Source organism: Trachinotus anak, unplaced genomic scaffold (genome assembly GCF_046630095.1).
Source record: "Trachinotus anak isolate AG129_WGS33_773 ecotype Australia unplaced genomic scaffold, CSIRO_AGI_Tana_v1 ptg000015l, whole genome shotgun sequence".
NCBI classification, from domain to species: domain Eukaryota; kingdom Metazoa; phylum Chordata; class Actinopteri; order Carangiformes; family Carangidae; genus Trachinotus; species Trachinotus anak.
The window spans coordinates 7,105,276-7,132,282 of NW_027273866.1; the positions used below are offsets into that span (position 1 = coordinate 7,105,276).

A 27,007-nucleotide genomic window follows, 5' to 3' on the forward strand; every position below is an offset into this window, starting at 1 on the left:
TTTATTTTGGTTCATGTCATACAAATTGTACACAGACATATGCCATTAAAAATGCTTTTCTTTTCATGCAGCACACAGCAACATTTTTTCACCCAGACAGTTAGAGTCTTTCTGGATTATGGACGTTTCTTCAGACACCTCTTGGGTTTTTCAGAAAGTGAACAGACGTTTTGCTCTGCGACACGAATTAATACATGAGAACAACCAGGCCCGGGCAGTTCCTTACATGCAATCCACTGATTTGTAAAACAGATGCAGTACGTGTCCACATACTTTTGGCCATTTACCGAACGTTTCGCCAAGGAGAGAGCACAGATGGATGGATAGATAAGTAAATAAATAAATAATAAAGTGATAAGAAAACGGAAACCACAGAAAGAGAGGAGAAGGCAGAGGGAGGCAGAGAGGAAGAGGAGCAGAAGAAAGAAAAGGGAAACAACAGAGAGGGAGAAGAGCGACAATGAATGAGTGAGTGAGGGAGAGAGAGTGACTTGCACCTCCTTCGTTATATGTGACAGTCCGGCTCCCCAGCCTCCTCCACTGCTCTCCCTCTCTCTCCCACTCTCTCTCTCTCTCTCTCCCTCTCGCTGCCTTGCATCCACATCTCTTCATTCCTTCGTTCGCTCCGCTTCTGCTTTTTTTTGTTGTTGTTTTATTTCCCTTCATTTTCTGCTGAGTCTTCATCCTTCGACATGCTCCTCACATGAAGTCCACCATCTGGCACAGACGCTGTTGTTATCAGTAAAAAAAAAACAAAACAACCAACAACAACAACAACAACAACAACAACAACAACAAAAAAACAAAAAAAGCAAATGCTCTTTCGGGGAATAAGAGCAGAGACCGCGCACGTCTGCATCCTTCATTGAACGGCTTGAACGGAGCAGCAGGATGGATCTGTCTTTCATGGCCGCGCAGGTGAGTCCGTCTCCCTCAGCTTCCTCTTGGCTCGTCCGAACTTTTTAGAAATCCATTCTGCACATTGATGCCATGGGCGTGGCCGGTCAACAAGTTCGTGTGGCGCTTTGGCATTTGAAGACCGTACAGGAACGACTGGACACTGTTGATCATCACAGACAGCATCATGGTTTTTTTTTTTTATGTTTTCCCAGCTGAAAAAAACAATGCAGATTCCCATTATGCTGCTAGAAGCAAATGTATATTGCAGTGCATGTGGTGAGATTACCTATTGTTGCAGTCCTTCAGCGATGTAGTTGTCTTTTCAAAGTTTATTAGGCCTTAGTTGTTATTGTAGATCACAAGGTTTTGGACATACTTTTATTCTGTCAGAAACTAGAGCGAGGACTGAGATAGACACAATTTGAACTTTGACTTCACACTATTGTTTATTTTTGTTGGATAAATCGCACCAGTTTAACTGGACCAAGACCATGTGGCATATTGTGTTACTTGTGCAGATGCTCAGTTGTGATGGTTTCCATAGCAATACATTTGAATATGTTACACCCAATTGATTTTGGCTTCATGGAGGACATGTGTTATTGTGTATCTGTTTCACACAAGTGGTTTGTTTTCATTAGCAGCTGTGGTCTTCTGCCCTCATCTCTCTGTGTCTGGCTGCTTATGGTTTGTCTGGTGCCATCTACTTTGCCTTTTTGTGCGCAGCAACCATTAAAAGGGTTCATGGCATTATCTTTGCTGCCAATGGTTGTTGCACAGGCCAGACTGAGCCAAATCTTTTAAAATCAAGGACCCCTTAATAGAAATGCATTAGAGCATGGAGCCGTCTGAGAATGTGTTTTTGCTCAGGACAACCTGATTGAAAGAGAATTGGAGCAATAACAGACAGCATGAAGCCTATCCTCAAATCAGTCAGCATTTTTCACCCTGCCTGTATAAACTTTTAGTGAATGATGAAGGAAACTGTGCAATTGTGATACAATGTCTTCAAGGACGTGTCTTGTGTTTTTAAAAACTTTGGCTGCGTAGCAGTGCACAGAAGCCAGACAGCAAATGACGAAGCACAGCGGAGGAGGCAGAATCCTCTCAGCCCGTTAGAGATGCTGTGGGGAACCAGTCACTCATATTCACAGTTGCTGAATACCACAGTGTTCGAAACCACCAAGCTGGGGCAGTTGGGACTTGGTTCATATGTAGGAACTTTCTACTGCCCACTGTATGTTTAAGTGTACAGCAATACACAAAACTAAACATAATATACTTAAAATAAAAAGGTCAAACACTGCCACTGACCTTTCAAGTTCTTCTCGAAACAATGAAAACACAACTAGACAGCAAATTTTATGAAAGTTATTACAACCCAGAAAACATGAGATCCTGTCAACAAGAGCTAGAACAAAGTCTCTGTAAAATGACTGTGTGCAGCAACAATGAAACTAAATATAGACTGTGAAATTAGTTACAGTGTCACTCAAGTATAACCAATCAAAAACAACATTAAGTCCTGATAGGACACTACAACACAGTAATTAATCTCGTAAACATTCATGTAACATTTCGAGCTGAAACAATTAGTTGATTAATTGATTAGGAAAATGACAGAAAATTAATCTCATATCAAAACTGTTGCTGATTAATCATTTGAGTAATTTTTCCACTACAAATATTTTTTTTTCCTCTGGCTTCTCAGTTATGAATATCTTTTGGATTTCTCAGTCTCCTATGATAGTAAATGGAACATGTTTAGGATTTGGATTGTTGATCAGTCAAAACAAGACATTTCAAGATATTGTCTTGGGGTCTAAGAAACTGATGGACATTTTTCATTATTTGCCATCAAACTGCAACCTCCTCAGCTGAGAAATGAAGCCAACATGGAAGTGCTTAAAACTGTAATTCTCCAAATGGCTGCTTGAGGCCGTCTCGAAAAGCTAGTCACTCCCCATAGACTCCCATGTTAAAACGTCCGGGTTTACAGCAGAAATAAACTTATTTACAGCCTGGTACAAAACCAGTTTTGGTCTCTATGTCCCACTTCGTGACAGCTGTAAGGGGGTGAATTTTTAAGTAACGCACATGTTTGAATTTTTTTAAGCCTTAAAGTAATGCATAATTGAGGGTGTCATCTTCATATACAGTCTAAGTATGCCAACAGATTATAGACAAACCATTTTTTGAACAATGGAGAAAACTATAGGCAGATTAGTCAACATTGAAAATACTCGTTAGTGGCAGCCCTATTCATGCTACGAGAGAGTAAGAGTACAGAAAGAGTTCAAGTCAAGACTAAAATACCTGCAGTTAGCCTTTTACAGTTATTTAACAGTTACAATGTCGTAGGCCTGTTAGAAACATGTGAGCTTCAGACAGTGTGCACAGTGGCTAGCTTGGTTAGCACTGAACTGTTTGCAGAAACGCTATACTTTACTAAATAACAAATCACAAATCAGGTAGAATAAAATGTTACCTACAGATAATGTGCCAAAAAGAGCATTTGGAGAGTAGATGACAGACTTGCTTGGTCACTGGTCTGACAAAATGGTGGATGCAGTTAAACTGTATAGGTATGCTTCTAGTAATAAAATGTTCAAATGACATTTTGTGGAGCAGCTGTTTTGTGCGAGGAGTCATAACTTGTCTTAAATATGGCTCTGGTTTGCTTCCAGTTCCCCATTATTCCATTACCTCATCCCTATTCACTCCTGCTCTTCCAGTCCACCTTTTTCCAGCATCCACATACTTTCTCCACAAGAAAGCAGCCCCTTCAGAGAACTAATGGCTAATTTGACGGAGGTGAAATTCATTCCAGTGCCCTGAGTCATTCTGTAATGGTGACGGTGAATGAAGTCAGGGAAATGTCCCTGGAGTTTTGAAGATTGACTTCACAATGGATTATTTTTTGCCCATCCATCTCAGTGTAGCCCTGCCGCCTGCAAATCATTGGACCCTTCACCATCACTTTGTCTCTAAAAGATGACGGATGCTGCCATAACTGTTCTCTGCTAAAGACAGAGAAAGTTTTTTAAGTCCAACTCAGAGGAGCTCGTTACTGATTTTCTCCCTGCAGCACAGGATGAAGAATGAATAGTTTTGGGGGGGTATTTGTTGTTATTGCTGCAGTTATTGAAGAGAACATATTAAACTCATTTGGGATATAAGCGACACACATACTGCATAATGTCTGGAAAAAACTAAAGCTTTCACTTACACCGATCTACAAGAATACCAGTTCAGACTGGTAACATAATTGGCCATTGTTTTGCTGCATTTTTCACTCTCATTTTTGTTGAAAAAGATACAGTTTCATAGCAATACGCGAAATAGCTCTCTGCTGAGCAATATGCACGCTTCTCTGTTTGGTGACTGATTTGCATTTGCCAGCGATGCCTCACTGGTTTGAAATGAAAAAGGCCATACTTCATTAGGCTGAAAGTGGTGGCATCCTGAAGCCTTGCAAAACATGGATTAATAGTTGACGATCACAATGAAGCTCCTGAATACTAAGCTGTAGGCAATGAGGCGATTTGCTCTCTATCTTTTCAAATACACTTAATTTAAAATTTTTGTCTCAGACAACTTCCCTCAGCTCTTTAGATATGGATATTAAGACTCATTCTCAATTTGCTCTCACTTATGAATTTCTTTTGTCAGAGCAACAGCTGAAGGTTAATCACATTGTGTGCATCTTTGTAACTTGTGCAGGCACAGGCTGTGACTGTCCAGATTACCAAAATGGCAGATGTTAAGCCAATGTGTTCCCCAGTTACTAACTGATGTTAAGGTCAAGTTTGATGTGTTGTAGACAGGCTCCAGAGCTATCCTGGGCATTTTGCCAGTCTCAGCTGACAGATCTGCAACACAGGGCAGCAAAACCCTTAAGGCTCTGTCTATCCGATACAGTGACCCGCTGGCCTTGGCCTTTGACTCACTTTTGCATGGATACATGAGTATGCATGCATAGACCTTTTTAAAAAAAATGTGCTATAGTTAACATTTCATCCCATGCTTGAGAAAAGGCACAGACGGAAGGTTAAGAGAGCTCTGTGTTTATTTTATTTCCTTTTCATTACTTTCATGTCTGGAAGACTAACTCAAATGAGACACTAGAGGTCGTTTTCCATATTTTCTCTTAAGATGTTTTGTCTTTTCATGACAGGCCATGAGCATTTCTCATTGCACAATTACTTATTCAGTGAAGATGTGGCTCTGAGTCATTCTACCTGACAGGGTTGTCCATCTCCTCTCATGTTCGCGGGTACAGATGACAGTGAAAGGATGAGGAAGGGGGGAGCGTTTGACAGCCTTAACACAAACAAAGCCATCTGTATTTACCCACAGCACCAGATCAGGGGCAGACAGGACTGGCAGATATACGTTGGTGTACTTTGGTGCCAAATGATAGGACAAACAATAAGTGCCAGAAAGTCAATACAATCAGAGAGGATGATTTGAAGTTAGTAGATGTGTTTAATTGCAGTCAGCTCCACACACTCCCATACAAGTCAAAACCAGCATTTATTTGCAATGTGCAAAGAGATTACAGCTAGTTTGATTATAAAGATCAAAATAAAGCAACTGGACCAAATTTACTGGGATCTAATTGGCATTACATCAGAGAAAGACTGCATTACCACCCCATGATATGAAGCTAGAGAGGGAAATGCAAGTTGAATAGTTCATAGATGAGATTATTTTCCTATTAAACACAGTTTTCAAAATGGCAGCCACCACAAGGCCTATATCAAGACCATCTTTGTTCTCAATTGCATACAAAAATTCAATTACATAATAATGTTAGCAGTGCATTGTTTATGCCCAGACTGTCCCTTAAAAAAAAAAAAGATTTCTTGGTCTCTATAGTGGAGGCTTATTTGAAGAGTGTAATAATGGCACACCAGCCTTTTCATTTCAAGGAGTTATTTTGCCTTTTGGTCTTTTGTCTCTTTTTTTCAGCGATTGGTTTTATATGAAAGCTGTAGTCTTGAGATAGTGAAAACTTGGAATAGCCCCAGTTCTGCCTTCTACTTTTATTACCCTGTGGGGCTGTAAATGGACTGAAGGAATAACAATCACCACAAATCAATTAGAAGAAGGTGTCCGCTTAGGAAAAAAAAAAAAAAAAAAAAAAAAAAAAAAAATCAATGCTTTAAAGATGAAAAACAGGTGAATCTTACTTCTATTTTTAGCAGCTTTCCAAGACGGGCTATTTGAGGATTTGAAGCCTTTTCATCTCAGTGCCTTTCATACTTTATCTGCCATTTAGTCTTATAAATCAATCTAAAATTGACAGAATAGTGTTAACTATCAAACCACAATGACTGTAAAATAGTTTTTTTTGTGTGTGTGTTTCTGTGTATAGGGTATGAATGTGTGATTTCACACAGCTTGTAAATGTCTTTGCGCATTTGAAGACATTTACAAGCTGCAAAGGGGCAGTAAACGACATTAAAAAGCAGACCCTGTCAATGAGGAAAATGTACCGAAAGCCTTACAGTAAGGAAGATGTAACCCTGCTTGACACATCTCCTTTAATAGATGATTTTCACTGCAGGGTTGAAGGAGAGGTCAGGCCCCTCACAGCAGGGCCACTTCATAGTTTACTCTCACTTGATGGATGTACCTCATGTAGAGATAGTGTAGAATGCACGGGAGGCAGGGACATTCAGAACAAACACAATGTGCTCTATTTTGGCTTGCTTTGGCTGAATGATTTTTATCATCCTCCCCTATAATCAAACCACAGACTCATTAAAAAAATTGCTGTTTATGTTTTCTAGTTGATAAAAAGTAGCCGATGTTGAAAAGAGAGTCACTGCTACTGCACAAGCTTGTGCTGAATGAGCAGCACCAGGTTCAGTCTCTTCCTGTTGAAGTGAGAAATCTTCATGCTCTCAGTGAGAACAATTGGCCAGACAACAGGAAATTGCAGGTCTATGTTATTGGCTATGATCACTCTTGAAGCAGGTGCCAAACAGTCTTGTAACCAGCGGACTTTTTGCCAAACCCCTCCTCCCAACAGCGATTTTCCAGTCGTGGCTTAGCAACAATAAGTAGGCACAGCAGATCCATCAAGCTTCAGATTTCTCTGCATGTTGAAGTTGTGTTTATGGGGCTGTAGTAACATCGATATTCAGTATATAAAGACTTGAGGATATTTAACCAAGTCCAAGAAAAAAAAGTAAGGAATGGATATATGGAATACAGTTTAGTATTTGCATTCTCTAAAATAAGCCACAAAGGTCAGCATGTTTAAATAACTAGCTTACTACATATAGTAGCAACCCACTGTTACTTCCAAGTTTGGGGGGATTTCATACTACATTATTTTGTGGGGTTACAGGTTATGATACAAAAAGTGTAACAAGTGTATATTGTTTCTCCACTGTGCAGGAGCCAGTCCTGGATGCCACTATATCAAACATCATGCTAACATTAGTGGCTCTGTCTTAACAAGTTGTTTGGTCCTATCCTACAAGCCTTTCTCTTGCAACAAATATAAAGAATATCTGTCTTGCTTGTCCAGGTACTTTAAAACTAAGCAGGTACTTTAAACTAAACAGTCTAATCTTACATTTTTCACATTACATGTTTCTTTAGTTATATGTCTTCTGCATGTAAGGTCACCTTCTGTGTGAAGAAATAAGGGACGTCAATATTCACAGCACCTTGAGAACATAGTTTATAAATGCAATGACGTAGCCTATATGAAAATACGGGACAAATTGCGCCCTGTATTGACAGGACTCAAATACGGGATAATCCTGTATTATATAGGATGGGTGGTAACCCTATCTGCGTAGATCATCAACTGTTGAGGATGCTAAAGTTTTGCCTGGGACATCAAGCTTTAGCCTCAGAAAGTGCATCGCAGGCTTGGTAAATGGGTCAAGATAGTAATGTTAACAAAAAATTTAAGCAACAGTGCTTTCAATCAGCTCATGGAGTTACATTATCTTAAATAGTAACCTAGCTATAGCTGCTAAAATCTGACAACAGCTGTCATGTCAGCCAGAAAAACTGACAGTTGACATCTGTTTTTGTCTACTTTTATCTGAAATCAAGGACCCACACTTGTTGTTAAATCTGCCCTCATTATCACTGTAACTGTGTAGCCTATGGGCTCTGCGAGAATGGATGGCGTCACAGGTGTACCTAAAGGAGGCGGGGCTTAGTGAACTGTAAGTAACTGGTTAGAAACAGTTGACGAAATCCAGTGATTGATGAAAATAATGTGACTCAGATGCCACATTACTGTGCATAATTTCCCCGGGTCTCTGTGTCAACTCATCTTACAACATGTTTGTACTGTAAACATCTCCCAGCTGTTTTGCACCTGAAATGAGTGATTGCATATTGAAAGAAGTCCTGGGGAGAATGAAAGGGAGACTTAATGGACTGTGACAGCCAAGTATGAAGTAATAACATCTTTCCCTGATAGACCTAACTCCCTAACTGCATGATGCTTCCTATATAACAGTGCCTGTGATATTCAGCAGGCATGAATTATGTATTTCTACATAAATAATCTATTCTCCACCCATCCTGAGATAATTTCAAAGCAGCTCCATCCTTTGTATTGATATGTTTCTGAATAAAATTGAGCTATGATTTGGGGTAAGACTTTGATGAATATTGGCTCAGCCTGTTCATCATAAAAATAAGCTCCACGCTGACGTTTTAGCCATTTAGGCTCACATAAAATGCAAATCTGAATTCAGCTCATGAGCTGCTCATTTGATGAAACAGAAACACAGGTGGAAATTACGAAGAGTTAAGTAGTGGGTGGCTGTGTTGCTTTGGTGAAGGTGGCTGAAATGCTGAATGGCAGCAGCTGATTACACACTATCAGGGAGGAAGCAGAGATGAATTATGATGGTAGTTAAACATCATCATGGCTGCTGTAATTTATTGGGATGATTATGCATTTTTGGACTCGTTAGAATGCTAAACATAAAGTAATAAAACTAAACAAGTGTGTTATGTAGTGATTCTCCAGCGCAGCTTTTGCAGTTTGCCAGGATATGTCTGTTAAAATGTTTTATCACTGGGTGCAATTTTAATAAATTGCCCCCTGAGTACAATCAAAATAGTCAAGAACGAATGATTCCTTTTGTTTTGAACACCAAATTTCCTGGACATATTTTAAAAAAGGGGTGGGATTGTTTTCCAGTTACAAATTTTTGGGAAACTGAAAGTCTGGTTCAGTTTTTTTCTGCAACTGATTTCAGTGTTCACCTCTTTCCAGCTTTAAAACCCAAGTGACCTCAAACAATGGCTCTATAATAATAACACCAACAGCAAAACTGGATTTTGATTTGATCTGTTTTCCTGGATCTCACTCTTTGAGTCTGACCTTAGCTGCCCTGCCCTGAAGCAAACAACTTAGTATATGGACAGGTCCTCCTTTCCCTTCCACTCACCTCTTATTCAATCTGCAAAGAAGCTGAAGTTATCGCACATAATGTACCTTCACTGCCCAAGAAATACTGTTGCCCTGAGACAAAAATCCCTTTTTAGAGTCCAGGGCATCATTAAAGGTTTCAGTGACAGTCTCAGTGTGACATCCTGGTGACTAACAGCACAGCATCTCATTTTCCTGGATTACGTGATACCCTTCCTTTTAGAAATCAGTGACTGTATTTCAGTCTCATAGCTCATCTGTGTCATATGCCATCTGATTATTCAGGCAAATGGACTAGGTCCCAATTTCCTCCTGATGTACTTTGCAAAAGGTAAATGAATCCCTCCTCTGTTCACAACTACAATGGGTTGCTGATGCTGTCTGCAAATAGCTCCTTGACATTTCACATCATCAGCTTTATAGCGGCTATTTTTGTCAAACAGCAGTAGCCAAGCCTCTGTTAACGCCTATGTTTTATATGAAGCAAATCTGACTGTGACCTCCTCGTTTCGGGTGCATGCAACTTTAATGCCCAGATGATGTATCAGGTTCTTACAGTACAGTCAGCTGTATTACGTATGGAAATCATTTGGAATGTCCGCTGGTATGCATGAGTGGTGAAGAAGTAGACCAACTTTGATTTTTCTTTAAATTATGAATATTTTATTACCCCTGCAAGCAGTTGTGAATCAATTCACAGCTAAAGCTTAAAGCTTTCCTTTGCAGATGCTGGGATGTATTTAAGCTAAATACCCCGATGTTGCATTCAACAAAGACTTAGTCCCAGGCACCAATCTCAGTAGTGCATACAGATCTATGGTCTCTCTGTTCCTGTTGTGTTTCGCTGTTCTGCCCCTGAGCTATTGACAGGAGCAGCAAACACCTCATCACATCATGAGTTTTTCATCACGATTTCAGGGATTTTGTTTCAGTAAAAATGACTGAACGAGTATTAGGCTTCCTCATGCTGCAACCTGTAGTGCAACACAACAATCTGGTGTGCAGCATGTACATCACATATCCATTTGGGCTTACAGCTACTCTGTAAGCACTTCCCAGCCCCTACAGGGTCGATGCTGTGAAGGATTACCATTCACCCGCCCATGTGTAAAAAAACATTCAAAGGCTTGTATCATTTAGGAGCAATGATGTTGTTTATCGCTGCAATTAGTAATCAAAGACTGTGAACATGTTGTAATTGATTAATTTCACACCTGAGAGTCTTGTTCGCTTTTATGTGACGCTCCCAACGTGCACACAAACACACATACACACACAAACGGGCAGGGATCCATGTTTATGCCCAGCTTGTGATATATATCTATCTCCGAGAGTGAAAGGCACAGAAATCTATTTATCTATAGTAGTGATTTATGGACAGATGGCACAAAACAATAAATTCAGCTCCTATAAGTGCAAGTGTGTGTGTGTGTGTGTGTGTGTGTGTGTGTGTGTGTGTGTGTGTGTGTGTAATCAGATGAATGATTTCCCTTTGCAATGCAATAACTCACATATGATGATAAGGCTGTTATGTACATGTATTGTCATGTTATTCATTAACAAACAAACAAACAAACAAACAAACAAACAAACATGTCTTTCCTCGATGCCTCATACTGTACATACACATATATGCAAATACAGAGACACAAAAACATACTGTAAGAATCATTCATTCAGGACTGAGGACAAGCAGAGTGAGGGAGCCGCTCTGAACTGTTACAGTATCTGAAAACATTACTGTAACTAGGCCAACATGGCACACGCGTGACAAATTCATAACATCCCCTCCCTCCCCCTCCTCCCACGGGGGAAATGCATACAGAGACCATTCATAAATGCTGATGCCAACCTGCAGCGGTACAGTATAGGCAGTGACACACTAATTTAATTGTACAGTCATTGTGTTGTTATGCTGTTGGCAATTTACACATTGTAGAAAACATTGGACTCATCAAAGCTTCAACAAAGATATGAAAAATTGTCAGCCATGTAGGTTGTGGCAAATACTTTTGTGAGTCACTGTTTTATATGAATTCACATGAAGTACTGAAATACAATACTAAGAAAAGTTTTCCTAAAAAAAAAAAAAAAATGGAATCTGAATTTTGAATTTGAATTAATGAGATCATAATGAGATCTCATAATTCATTAAAGTTTTTTTTAAAGTGAATGCATTGTGCTTCTGTAAAGTTCAGTACTATATACACTAATTGTACTGAATGTACTATATACCAGGGACAAACAAACAAACCAAGGTGTGTTAAAATGACTTCATATAAACCTCTAGTGACTCACTCATTGAATTGTTTTTTGACTGTGTGGGAAAAACAAGCCATACAGTGCTTCACTGATCCTTATGTGCTTATTTAATAATTGTTTATTTCATCCTAAAATCACTTGTCAAAAAATCCTTGGTTGGTCTGCTGTGGTTTCAAACCACACAAACATCACTAGAATTAGGTTGGAGCTGGAACATGACCCACACTTTGAGGTTATCTCAGTCCAGTTGTTTAGTTCGCACCAGAATTTCATTGACAGCTGTCTCACCGGCCCAAATGACCTAAAAGCTAGTTTAAATTTTACCAAATGAGTCAGTTGTGAAACACCCTTACTGTTCCTGCAGTTAGTATGCAAGAAATCAATGTAGTTTTGTGTGTAGGGTAAGACAAGATAAGATGTAAAATGTAGACTGACAGACATCTAACTGCAAATTTTCAAAAGACAAAATGTTTTCAAAGATTTATGACCTGTTTTTGTTTCTCCAATGAGCTGTTGCAGCACCACCACCACCTCCTCCTTCCATTCCTTTGTGCATTGCTCTGAGACAAGCTGTTTTTAGTATGCATACTTTCTTTCAAGTGTGCTTTATTTAGTCTCTTTCCCACTATGATAACAGAACAAAAACTGTTTAGAATTAGTATGGAAGTGGGATACAACTTCTTAGCTTTAACAGAGAGGATAATTAATCATGTTTCTCCGTGAGATTGACAGTCTGTGACAGCAGCAGGCAGGCTATTACATAAGGGGGGAACAGACTATGGTAAAAAATAATTGTAAAGGAGCTTTTATATGTAAGAAATAGAGTTAAAAACAAACAATGGAGGGACGGAGCCTCTGAGGAATTGAAACATGTTATACCCAATTTATATTTGACAGGAAGAGTGGTGGCACAGGGTAGTTTGCAGCACTAGCAGAGGGTTGCAGAGCAGGTTGACACATGGTGAACAACAAGAAAGATCAGCGGTGTTTGATCAGAAAAGTGAGGTGGGAGTTTCATTAATAACATATTGCGCTCACAGTACATTTATTCTGGTGATACATTCCACACATACAAGACTATAACAGTATAAGAGAAGCGAGTGGAGAGTTATTTTGGTGCTACTGCTTAGCATTTGAGTCACATTTGTGGTTTTGGAACTTATTTAAAAAAAGTTGTGAAACCTCTAAACCTCTAATAAACAAACAATTTCAAGTACTTTACACGAAGCAGAACTGCAAGCACTTTAATGATGTCTGTATACAGTATGTGTGCCTGCAATCTTGTGTGCATGCATACTGCATGTAGTGTATCTGTGCAAGGGAGAAGAATTCCTTCCATCTGGCTATCATTAATGAATAACTCCTGCTACCTTTCACTCACATTTCCCAGTAGAGTAATTGTACAGTTAGGCAAAAGCAATACAAGTTGCTGTGTGTAAAAGGAATACATATCATGTTAATTTCTATATTTCTCAGCTAATGAGACAGGGCAGAGATATGTGAATACAAATTATCCAGGAAAAAAAAGAGAAAGAAGCTGATGAAGATGAAGCAGATGCTGCACTGCACAATGATTTAGATTGACTTTAGCGCAGCAATCATACATATTACATGCATGCTATAAGAGACAACTGTAGAACCTCTATATGGTCCCTGTGACCACTGTCTGATAAATACAGAAACACGAGAAAAAAATGAAATGAAGAGCTGGAGGTGGAATTTTGTGAGCCTTCTTTGCCATATTAGTCATAAAAATTCCTCACTGCACTTCATATGCCTACAGTGAGTAGACATGATACTACATATGATTCAGAAAAAAGAGGGGTGGGGGGGAGAGACTGAGGTGTTTTACTTCTTGAGATGACTTTTTAGCCTACACGAGATGAGCAGTGAGTAAGGCAGCCTCGGGGAGCCAGGAGGAAAAAAGATTTGAGACCAGTGATGACGAGGTCAGAGGAGAGACAGCTGAAAGAGACAGTGGATGGCAAAGTGAGGTCTGGCATCCGGGACTAAAACCATGACCCGGAGGCTTGGCTGGACATGGAGGAGTGAGCACAGATCTCTCCTCAGTCTCTTGGGGTTTTGAAGTGAGAGAAGCAACATGAGTTGAATTTGAGGAGGGTGAAGTCAGTGTTTTTGTTGATATTGCTGATGCTGTTCTCTCTGCATTGAAATATACTTAAACGGTGAGCAAGACATACATTGATTAAAATTTTACTTGTGCGTTAGCTGAGACAATGTTGCTTGGAGTTTAATGCAACTGGAACCTTTGAACAACAGCTTTCATCTTTACCAATACTGATCCAGAGGAGATGCATATTGATGAGATGGTGGAAATATTCAGTCGAGCACAAGACAGTTTTAGCATTATAAAGCGCTGTTGGATATATTCACCCTTTGCTTCTTTAGCTGTGACAGTGGATTAACCCCCCCCCCCCCCCCCCCCGCCACCCACCCCCTGCCCCCAAAGCAGGAAGCATCCCTCTGTGCTATCACTCACTTTTGATGTTTAAAATGTTTGCAAAAAGTGGCACAGATTTCAGTTGAAAACGGTGTTTAAACGATGTCTATCCGCAGATGGTTGGCAAACAGTGATTCAGAGTTAGAGTTATAAAAATGTGGCTGTTTAATAGCAAAAAACAAGAGACTGAGATGATGATTGAGTTTTTCCATTTCCAGAGCGACCAACCACTGGAGCGATTTGCACGACGTCACAATTTGTCACAATCATTATCTCTACTAATGATTATTTAGAAATGGCAGAGGTTGACTGAAGGATGTGTACACATGAGCAGGACAGAGCGGCAGTATGAATCACACAGCTAGAGAGGCCCTGAGGAAAAGCTACTCATCATCTCTTCGAAAGAGGCAGAGACGTCCCTTCATTTTATTGCCGTCTGCCGTGCACTTCAGAGATCAAAGTAGATTGGGGTCTTTCTGCCTGCTCTGTACAGTGAGTGCAGAGCAGGGCCACCCACTACTGCACCTCACCCTGAAGTCTTACATGAGTGGAGATTCAATTAAGGGCTTCCATCTCTATGCCTGAAACTTCTCTGTATTGCACAGTGAATGAGCAGGCATGGATGGAGCCGTAGGGGCAGCTGACACCAGTAACAGATACACTGAGAACACTGTTTTTTTTTTCTCCCCCTCACTAAGCGATCTTACACAACTTATCATATGCAATATTTTCATTTTCAATTCTGTATTATCTAAAGAATCTATTCAATTTTAAAAGACCGCATCTGAGTTATGTGTATGCTGCTCTCCCCGCTGTACTTTGGTGTCTGCCTACAAGCTTGTATGTCACAAAAAGAAGTTTACTTTTTTTAAAACTTCATTTGTTAGAAGACTGAACACACAAGCAAAATTGCTCAAGGTGCCAATGAAAACGAATACCCCAACAACAAAAAGGCCAATTCATAGATTCTATTTTTTAAGGTATTGGTTTGCTTTTGTGACCTTGACTGCCCGTTTGCAATCGTTCATATGGTTTTAAAGCAGCAAGCTTTCTAAACCCAACACGATTTGTCACAGCTCAGCTCGAGGTTGGTCAAAGAGGAAGAGACCTTTAAGGAGTTGTGACTTAAAATACATGCATTTTACTTAATGAAGAGAATATAAGCAAAAAAAAAAACAAATACAGCCAAGACACAAAAAAAAAAAAAAAAAAAAAGGTGAAAGCCGGGGGAGACAAACAGAGACAGACTGACTGCCACATGCTCATATAGTGTAATGGGTACCCAGCACAGGTGGGCTGAATCTTCCTGATCACCGTCAGCTCCACCCCCAGGCTTCTGCAACATGAGACACTCCACAGAGAATAGACCAATTCATGGCAGACCGTTGACATGTTCTAGGCAGTGTATGTGCTACGTCACTAACGTGGTCAAGCAGAACATTGAAATAAAACAGATGATACCGATCCTTCTTGTGCGTTTCCTGCCTGCCTTGCTTACATGACCGTTTGCTAGTGTCCTGGCACAAGGGGAAGCTCGTTCAAAAATCCTCCACTGTGGCCCATCATAACTGTAACTAGCGGCCGCCACTGAGGAGGCACCATGTGACTCCACTGGGTGTGTTTTAATTGAAATTGCTCACAATGTAAAATACATGAGGAAACTCAGCTGTGTGTGTGTGTGTGTGTGTGTGTGTGACATTGCAAGGCAAGAAACCCCCTTTGCTATAGCATGATGTGTTCTTTGGTGTAAACTTTACCATAAAACACATGCTGCACATAATCTGGTTTATACATATTTAAAATATCTGCTCATATGAATAATAAAGAATCCTTAGCTTTGGTGAAAAGGCGTTTTTCTGGAAATTTTGAAAATAATCTAGAAATGAAGACATGAATGGGTAATCCATCAAGTTAAAATATACCAAAATAAAGTGGATTAATGTATTTCAGTGCAGGTTTTGAAACAACCTTTCCTTAATCTGTGATCTAAGCTTCTTAATTCCTTGTTTTGGGGAGCAAAGCAGGGTGCCGTCAGTGCATTTACGGGGAGATTAAAGAAAAAAAAAAAACAGTCTTCTTGTCAGGACATAAACGTCTTTTAACTTTCCAGCTTTACTTATTCCTCATCCTCTGTCAGATGACTAAGCACGACAGTTGTCACGTTTAGTTTTAGGATTTCTTACTTTATTCCCGTGTGAACTGAGGTTTTGCAGCTTGGGGAATCACAGACCAAAGCACTGCAGACATTTATGTATCAAGAATAAGCCACAGGGACAAAAAGACATTTAGAGATGCCCAGATGTGTCAGACACACACACACATGCAGATAGAGAGACAGAGAGAGAGAATGATTTTTGTTCTGTCTTTCGCTTTTTCACAGATTCCTGTGGCAGCTGATGCAGTGCCAGACGATCGCTGCATCTCAGCGATCATCTGGCAGGAATAAGAAATCATTCTTTGTTTCTGGTGGATTTTAATGTTTCATAGCTGTTGAATTTAGGCTCATATTTCAGGTCATCACGCAGCTGGTAATTACAGTAGCAGCACATATGAATGAGTAACAGTCCCAGATGTGAACATGCATTATTTCCTCCACTTGTCATATTTTAAAGAAGTGTTTTTTCAAGCCTTAATTCTTTATTCATATTTTTTGTAAAGCTATGAGTGAAGATACTGTACAAAAATGTCACACTGAGGTCAGGAACACCCCAGAAGAAAAATGTATCATTCATGATGTCAAAGAAGTATAATAAACTTTCCTCTGTGCTGCAGAATTTCCATTGAGGTGACAGATTGACCAGGGCGTCAAGCGTGGATCACTTGGGCTACACTTGTTCAATTGAGTTATAAGATTTATTAAAACATGCTGCTGGGCTGCTGAGACTGGGAAAATCAATGAAAGCACAGCTGTAAATCTGACCAGCAGGAATCAGGCCTGAAACTAGAGGTCTCACCACTTTTGCCTGGCTGAACAAGCCTCCGTAAAACCTCTGTAAATCTCCCTCCAGATTTAAGGCATGACTAGGTCAATATGCTACAGTATAGTATGTTTTCACTGAGTGGCTGCTATCGAGTAGAAGGAGTGGCTACTTTTTTTTCTGCTGGCCACTGCATATCAGAGATTAATCCTCTGATTTTTGTCAATACTGTAATCCTATTTTATTTCCCTGATCTGGCGTGACATGAATTGTATGTACTGACATTTTTTTAATTCTCCCTCAAAGAGAATTTGAGGTGATGTAACTTTTTATTGCTTGAAAGTCTGACTTTGTTTAAAAAAAAACAGGGCCAAAAGTAAACAAAAGTGGGGCAAAGTTTTAATGTAAACAGTTTAAACTTTGATAATGAAGAAGCTCAACTTAAAAATGCTGGTTTATGTAAATTTGTGAGTTTTTCTGTAACACTGTTTTTTTTTTTTACAATGCGCAGTACTTAGGGGAATCACTGTGTGCACTATTTTAGCTGAGAGCTCTGTAAGGTGTATGACTGTGACTGAAATCTCTCTCCTGTCACTTCCATTTACCGTCATACTTTTTTATTTGAGAGTAAGATGTTCTGCTCCATATTGTTCCCTCTAAAATTCCTACAATGGAAAGTAGTGCTGATTGCATGTGGACTACTCTCTGCTAACAATCCCACAGTGCCTATTGATGCACTGCACCCCTGTCAGTGATGATGCAAAATAACAAGGATTCATTCTCCTTATTGTGGTCGTCGGACAGTAAATATTTCTCAGTGTGTATTAAATGAGCAGTGCATGTTCGTTTTTGATGTTTTCATCTACATGGTGACGCCCACCTGTGCAGCAGGGTGGTGATTGAGCACTGAGGCAGTGAGACGCCAATGAGCTCGTCAGAACAACAAGTCACATCTGTGTGCAATTAGATTGTGTGTGTGTGTGTGTGTGTGTGTGTGTGTGTGTGTGTGTTTCAGCAGCTGCTGCAGGATGAGCCACAGTGTACTGCTTTGAGCTTGCAGACAAAAGCCCTGTTTATATCTTCTCCTGTCAGTTTGACATGACACAGTAGGAACAGCACGGGTGAAATTGATGATGGCTGAATTCCGTTTAGCTGCTCGGTTTTCAGGGTCCTGGTGTGGTCCATGCTGACTCACTGTCTCACTGTCGTAGCTCAGTGGTGCACATGACTAGACCAGAGCTATGGTTACTGTTATCAGTAAAACCTGTGCGTTCCCTGCTATGACAAGTCAAAATGTCTGCTGTGAAACAGACCTATTTACCTTTAGGGTGAAGTGTGTAATAAAGTATTTTCATGGCTCACAGACGATTCACACAAAAAGTGTGAAGTGTCATAGAAATGTGCTGTCTTTGTCACTCCGGCTTGTTTTATTAAGATAACTCTGTGAAACTGTGGTAGTATTGCGTCAGTTATTGTGGGGAAAAAAAGGCATAATATTAAGAAAGCCATGCTATTGCAATATATGGTTTTCCAAAAAGAAAAGTAAAAAATGTGGCCAATATGAGTCACAGTTTATTTCTCAGACAGAGACAGAGGAATCTGATGACAAAACAAATATGGCCAACTTGTAAGGTATTAACAGTACTGTGTAGTGCTGCAAGCTGTAAAACTCCCCTGGAGAGTGAAAAAGCCTAGTACTGACTTTAAAAAAAAAGCATTTCTTTCAAATATACCAAAACTGGGGTGCTGTTTTTGGGAGCAGGGCGTTTGTTTTGTTCATATCAAAGCAAAATAAACCCAGAAGCAAAAAGTTGCTCAAATCAGTACTTTCCAGAGGCTGCAGAACTTTCTTAAAGTGCAGCCTTGTGTGATCAAAACAGAAGTAAAATCAGCAGCCTGCAAAACTGAGGGTTGCATCATGTGGAGGCAAATGTAAAGCCCCGAGATGCATTGTGAGAGCCTCACCTGTCCAGACAGTGCTGTAGTCAATAGAGCACAAATGGCTGTGACTGCTGAGAAAATCAACGTTTACATCAATTGCGCATGCGATGTCAAGCACAAAGTCCATTCTTTACACTGCAGGGGTCTGCCTCTGCGCCTGTTTTCTCCAATACACTTTGTTTTCTTGAGTACACCCTGAAGTTTGTTCTTCACGGGGACATGAGTATTGACTTAGATTTTAGATTGACCTCATATTGTCCCTGGGCGCAGAAACCATTTCGTTCAGTCTGGTTTTGTCCTGACAGCCATGCTTGAGTGCTTTTGTGGTTAGGTATATGTTTTGGTTTGTCAACTATCCAAACACATTTATTTGGGTTTTGACTGTTTGTTCCAAAGCCATTTCACTGAGCACTTTCCTGGTGGCGACATCCCACAGGAGGCAATTACAGACCGTTCTATTTCACAATTACTGTGATCATCCGTGTAGGATGGCACAGCTCTAGGAACAGCTGGGACGAATAAATCAAAGCTGTGAGAGCAGGTGGAGTTGTACAGGGAGAGGATCTCCAATGTGTCGTCTGCAGTAGATTGGGGTTTTGCTGTGTGGGATGTTGCACAGGTGGAACCATCACTCACAGCCAAGAAGGCGTGGAAGTCAGGAGATTCCTCTGGTGCTGGTTATTGGAGGAGAGTTATTTTCCAGTTGTTCCTGTTGTAACCTCATTCATTTCATTCATCATTTAAGGTGGCAAATCCAAACTTCGGTTATGTTTGGTCAAATAATCCATGGAGGTTATTAATGTGGATGTAAACATCAGTTTTAAAGGGTCATACCACAAAAAAAGCCACTTGCCTTAAGTGATATTTAGCCATACAGATAACTGCACTGAGAGTTCTGCTACAGTGGAGTGGACCATGTCATGCTGCTCAGAGGAGTGAAAAATTAAACTTGAAAAATTCAGTGGCTACATGTCGTTGTAACAACACTGTCCTGTTGCTTTGGATAATCCACAAACGTCACTCTCAGTGTCTTTAATTTTAACAAGCTTCTTCTCCGAAAATGTGTATGCACTAATTTTATCCTTTACCCTCATTCTTTATGGGGATTGTAAGTCTACTGACATTTACAGAAATTGGTAATATCTCAAAAGCTGAGTTTTTCCAAAACAGTCTCTCGGGTGTATAAATATATAAAAAAAAGGCCAGCTTGGTATTTCATGGTACAAGGGGAAAACTGAGCTTTTGAAGAGTTAAGAACATAATTTTCTGTCTTTTAAATTTCTCTGTGATCACCCTTCTTAAATGTTGTTAACCCGTATTTATGTTAATTTAATTGATCATATAATAATGATTTGGTTAGCTGTCATTCCCACTCCTTACCGGATGATGGCTGTGATGTGCAGTTTTGTTATTTGCCAGTAAAGTTCTTTTTTGTATTCTCATACATGCTTTTATTTTGTTAATCTGGCTTCATCTTTTTCAAAATGTAACCCTTTAATCTCTCACAACTGATCACAAGATGCTGGTCTAGTCTGTTTTCAAAATTTTAGATAGAGACATAAAATGTGGGACAACTTACTTGTGTTCACACTCAGAGTAAAAAAAAAGTCGAATTTGCTTTTTTTTTTTGTTCTACATAAGAGGGAAAGCTGATGCTTTATTACTGCTTGTTACTCTTCTATATTACAATAACAATATAAATATAACAATAAAGACTTTACTTTGTGAACCAGTTGAACTCCAGGTTGAATCTAAAGATATATATATATATATATATATATATATATATATAAAATTATTTTATAGGACGACTTTACTTTTCGATTAGTTTGTGTGGTGAGGAAGCTCAGTTTTAACACACTTATTGAAATTTAGTGCTGAGCTGTTACTAAATGAGTTCAGCAACCATTTCCAGTCAGGAACCCATTTAGTTAACTATAATGCAGGAGAGGTGAATGTTTACGGTTTCCAGGAAACTTTGATCAGTATAACTTTGTTTCTGAATTCACTCATCCATATACATCAACAAGTGTGGGTTTCCTGGCAGTAATTCATAGGGGATGACCATCATTGCCCACATAAGTGCTCAGATGCTTTAGGGCACTCTTTCTTGAGGTCGCTATTTCCCTCTGTTCCATTAGTGCTCAACCGCTTGAAGCGCTAACCTCGAGTGTATGATCTATGTGGGAAATGTGAGCTTGGATGAATGGATACAGGAGCATCCCAGGAAAAAAAGATGATATGCTGACATGTAATTGAAACACCTATTTCCATGTATATACACAGGCACACCATCTCTGCCAAAAATAGTAAACCCAGACAATCAAATATTTAGATTCTGGCTTACTACCGGAATATTTTCGCAAACGCTCCCAGTATCCACTTAATTTTATTTGGTACACTTCCCCATTTATGTAAACAGCTCACTCCTTTGGACAATGAGTTACTTATAAATAAAACATAAATATCAAGAATGTAGACAGGGTTGAGAGCTTCAGTTATCGTCTGACTGAACGTTAGATTAGGCAAGATGCAGCTTTGAATACAGCATGAGGCATGCAACATTGTAGAGTCTGGAGATAACACAGTGGTGTGAAAAAAAAAAAAAAGGAAATCAAATCATCAGCATGTTGATGAGAGAGGTTAAAGAGGCCCCTTCAATATGACAAGTAGACACCAAAATAACAAACAAAACAGATTTTTTTTCTGCCTGAAATCCTCATGCAGATCAATGCAGGCAATGTGTCAGGAAAATAAAATGTTATTACCTCTTGGAACTTTCTTCAGGAGTTTAGAACTGGAGGATTGTTTAAATATAAAACAGAAATGTTGTTTTTTTATCGTTTTATTAGTTCATAGTTTATGTAGGTTATATTATTCATTGTTTCATGCACATAAAGGCGCTCGCCCATGTGGACATATAGTATAAGTGGTGAAACACTTGCCTTACAAGAAACATAAAACATTACAATGCAAAAAGGTTTGTGTCCTTTTTTTCCTGATTTACATAATTATCTATCCAGAAGAACTAATCAGAAATGATCACATAATGAGCAGTAACACACCAATCTCAAAAACCCACCAAAGATGCTAAACATATATAGAGACATGTAGGAAAGAGACTATCAAGAGCTATCTATACATTTTAAAACCGTGAAGAGGATTTTTATTTTTGCATGGTTTCTTTTAAAGGTAACTTCATATAATTGTATTAAATTTTAGGGATTCTTCAAGTCAAAGGTAATAATGTTAAAATGTTGTACAGCATGGTATTTTTTCAGTGAGATCAACTATTTAGGTTTGTACTGTACAAGGAGCCAAGGGTATGAAATAATACATGTCTTGTAAATTGTAGATTTTTATAAATTTAGAAAAAATTTTGTTACACCTTCTTATCAATAGCTGTTCATACAGTCTTGACAATAACATACATCTATGTTGGTGTATGTTAATGGAAAAATGTGAGTTTTAGATATTGTTGATATACAGTATTTGAACTGTTATTGGCTCACAGTCTTTGGGGAAAAAAGAAAGAAAGAAAGAAATGTAAAAATAGATGAAAGAAACTTATGATATACTGTGGCAGGAGGAGTCAGCAGTTGCAGTGACTGGGTGGGGGGCAGGGAGACCCAGGTTGGTGGACTTCATGCATGCCTGTCTGGCTTCATCAAGCTCATGTGAAGAGCGGGCGCTCCACAGGATGTGTCATGTCATTATTCACCACCAGGGGCCAATGAGCAAAGAGCAGCAGGATGTTTCTAAACAGTGTTTTTCCCCTGTGTGAGGGAAGACCTGAAGAGTGTGTGTGTGTGTGTGTGTGTGTGTGTGTGTGTGTGTGTGTGTGTGTGTGTGTGTGTGTGTGTGTGTGTGTGTGTGTGTGTGTGTGTGTTTTAACATCTTTTTGCATTAGCCTGTGTGTACATAAGAGGCGAGGGTGAGTGAGTGGGAGTGTGAGAGGGAGTGAAGGTGAGCAAATGAGCAAGCAAGAGAGAATTTGTGTGTATGTGAGCGCTCCACATCCCTCTGAGGTATTTTTAGCATTGTTTTTCAGCTATCTTCAGCAGAGTCTGTTTTCCAGTCTGAGCATGGTACGGGTCTCGCATGCATTTCTCAATCATATATCTTACTATAGAGGCTCACTTCAAACACACACACACACACACACACACACACACACACGAAAGCATTCTGTTGCTTCTGCTCTAATGGCTAACCTTCACAGGGCTCTGATTGTCCCAAGCAATAAATCATTTTCACTTGCCACATTTGAAATATTCATTCCATGTTAATCAAGCACTACTTCCTAAATACACACTCATGCACACACACACACACACATTCAGCAGTGTGTGAGACAGACTGGGACTCTGCATGTCTGTGTGGGAAACCTCGTAACCATTTTACTAATGATGTCGTGATTCAGTTACCTCTCATTTCTTTTAATATAACACTCAAACTTGCTAATGTGCGACCAATAGGAACAAAGCTGACGTGCAATGAATGTCAGCAAAAGCACGATTTTGATTGGAGGCTCAAGGCACTTCACTGGAACTGCAAGGTGTTTTCTTTTTTCTTTCTTTTGTAAATACCACAACCTGGACGGCAGATGTAAAGTGGTTTTGTTTTATCGAGTTTTTAAATGATAACTCCTTTTTCAGCAAAATAACACAAATACAAAGTCATTGAAAACATTTGCACTCTCACTTGAATGAAAGGAGAGCAAGAGTCTACAGCCTTGCTAAATACTGACATCAACATACTGACCATGCTAACATGCTGACATGGAGCAGACAGTTTAGCATGGCACTAGATGAAGAGAAGGGATCACCAAAGTTATTACAATTCATCCTGTGGGGTTCATAAAAGAGTGTGCCCAACTGCATGGCAATTCATCCAACAGTTGTTGAAACGTTTCACTCAAAACCACAAATGTCAACCTCTTTTTGGCGCAAGAAGAAAAGTCCGGGGATCACTGAATTCATTCGGAGTCATCATCTGAGGGCCATAAATGTCTGCTCAAATGGCAAACCAACCAGTAGTTGTTGAGATATTTCAGTCCAAAAAGTGGTGGTCTGACCAACACCAACATTGTCATCCATTAAAAAAAAGTATGTTTTTTTTCAGTGGCCCGTAAAGCCATAGGTTTTTAAGAATACTCTGATTCCAAGTCAAAGCTCCATTGCTCAGATGCCAAGAAGTCTTTAAAATTGTATTTACTTTATTTATTTAGTTAGCTGGGAAAATATATTTTCTGCACATTGAACGCTTCTTTCAAGGACATTTCTCAGCTGCTTATAAACTTAAAACAGTGTTTTCCAGGAAACATTATAGAAATTTGTTAGGGAATTAGAGATCCATAAAAAAAAAGCGTCACCATTTTATTTCCCAATGTGAATGTTGTTTCAACGGCCTCTCCACACTGCAGGCAATGAAATTCTCATGGAAAAATACTGAATTGAATTGAATACATTTAAATATGTTCTAAAAAGTAGCCATCATTCATGTTGAGGTTTTAGTCCCCGACCCCACACGCTGGTTGCTTAAACCCTCTAATTTAATGATAGCTATGACTCTAGTAGCCAGTGAATGAAAAAAGCAATAAACCTCCCGTAAAATGTGTCATCTTCTCTCCACACACCCTCCTCTTCAAACACAGGTAGAGGTACAAGTGCTAAAACTGAAATGATATTTTTTATGTTCTCCATTCTTTTCACCTTTCCCCAACAGATCCCAGTCATGACGGGAGCCTTCATGGACTCCTCACCCAACGACGACTACAGCGGCGAACACTCGCTCTTCAACTCCTCGGCCAGCGTGCACGCCGCTGCCTCAGCCGCCTCGGTACAAGGCCAGCAGGATGAGTCGCAGTCCATGTCCAGCGACGCCATCTGGCTCTGGATCGCCATTGTCGCCACAATTGGAAACATAGTGGTGGTGGGCGTTGTCTACGCCTGCACTTTCTGATGGGGATTTGCTCACAAAGACAAACTCGCACACATCCTGCTTTTTCTGAATCTCTGGAACCCTGAGTGAGGCCGTGCTTTGCAGATACACATCCTCTCTCTCTCTCTCTCTCTATATATATATATATATATATGTCTCTCTCTTTCTCTCTCCCTTGCACTTGGCTTTTGGATCAGTTTGGGCCCTTGAGGAGGGTGTGGAAGTTGTGATACTAGACAATGACATATAGACTACTATATTTCTTCATCAGCTGGAAAGACTGGTACTTGGCTGCATTTGTCTGCACCAAATGATTTTGGGTGCAACTGAAAGTTTGAGAAGAAGCTTTTGTGTACAACAGCTCTTTACTTAAAACCAGAAACAACAGACCTGCGCTCTCAACCAAGAATCGGATGAACTTTTTCTTCTTTCAGTTTAAGTTTGTTTCCATGTTCCTCCGCAGACAACACCCTCACTTGTAATGCAGAGAGAAGACTGGAGATTAAATGGGGCTTAAGATTCGGGTTGATTCGGGCCATTTTAAACATGCACCAGATAGTTGCTAGCCAATTTAGGCCAGTGCTGTTTAATTATGCGACTGAACAGAGATGGTGAATGTTAAAACATTTAGAAAGTACTGGGATTATTTTCATGTCAGGCAGCCCTAAGGGCCAGGACGATAGAGCTCATTTAAGGACTTATTTGTGGTTGAAACATAGTATGGACACTGATCTGTAGTGTATATAGTGTGTTTCTACACAATTCCCCTGACAGGAAACAGAGGACAGGACACTGCCATTAGACTTTCTTTGGTACACACTTAAAAGCTCATGAAAATGTTTTCCGCAATGCTAACTCGATTATATACAGTGAATGATGATGTTATAATTAGGTCTAGTGTAAAACTGAGTCAGACCCTTTCAAATGAATGGTCTTATTGTCAAATACATACAGTAACGCTCACCAGGGATTATTAGAAAATCTAATTGTATTGTCATGGTCTGTTTGGTTATGTATGGATATTATCTGCAGATGTTAACAAAATAGAACTAGAAGCACAAATTCAGTCAAACACATGTAGCCTTCTTTACCTGTTCACCGAATTACTTCTGTAGTTGTTTTTTCTCAGTAAGTGCAGCCTGTAAATTATTATTATTTCTCATCTCTCAGAACATATGGCAGCAACAAAAGATGAAAGTTCCTGATATTACAGATGTTAGGGCAGATGTGGGAAAATGCTAAATGTATGTCTCCAGAAATAATGTAACACAGACCAGATCTCTAGTGAACTTTGTGGTAAATGTGTACCAGTGTGAGTGGGGAAGTGATGCCTCCTTTTTTGAGATGAAATTTAGTTTTTTTTTATTAAGCTGCTGTTCAGTAAATTAGATTTGTGTTACTGTGCAATCTGGATGCAGCTGTCTCCATGGCAACTAATCATTATCGTAATTGGGAACAGTAACTTTACTTTCAGTCTCAAGCATTCAACTGCATCAATAGATACAAATATATATATACAGTCTAAATATATAGGCTATATACGCACCACAGTTATACAAATATTATAGCTGGTAGAATTCGAGTCTGCCAACTGATGTTTGTGCTTTGCTGACAAAGTTTTTTTTTTGTCACAAACTACAAAAGAAAAGTGAATAGATGCTATTGATTTTCTTTGGGTTTTTTTTCCCCCAATGTGTGTTCAAAGTCAGCAAGTTGTTTTATCTGTCAACTGTTTTTTCTTTACCCGACAAACTGACTTATCTATATATTTGCTTACAGATGCTTAGACAGAAATACAAAGAGAGAGCCCTTTTTTTTCAGTGACAAATATTTCTCCTGGGATTTAGACGACAACATCAATGTGCTTTAGATTAAACCTGTCTCGTGAACACAATATCTGTTCAAATGTTCATACACTGCAACAAAGACTACTGGCTTGCTGCATCAACTGTACCATGTAAGGAGAAATTCAGACACACACTAGTCTAATCTGTTGTTATTATGAGTGTAAGTATCCTATACAATGTTCAAAGAAGGACTTTTCAAGCCTGTTATTTTTAATAAATGGTTGATGTAGAAATATTTAGACATGTTGTAAACCACGTACACAACGCTCCTTTTGTAAAGACATGCTACTATTAAAATTTCTGTTTCAATACA

The 27,007-nt window shown here is 39.4% G+C and overlaps 1 protein-coding gene across 1 annotated transcript; it reads left to right on the forward strand.

Moving 5' to 3' along the window:
• The first annotated feature begins 426 nt into the window (after nucleotides 1-426).
• LOC139633262 (uncharacterized protein C14orf132) lies at nucleotides 427-27,007 on the forward strand. The gene is made up of 2 exons (XM_071498823.1): nucleotides 427-918; nucleotides 24,632-27,007. The coding sequence occupies exons 1-2, from the start codon at nucleotides 892-894 to the stop codon at nucleotides 24,866-24,868; spliced, it is 264 nt and encodes an 87-aa protein (XP_071354924.1). The 5' UTR covers nucleotides 427-891; the 3' UTR covers nucleotides 24,869-27,007.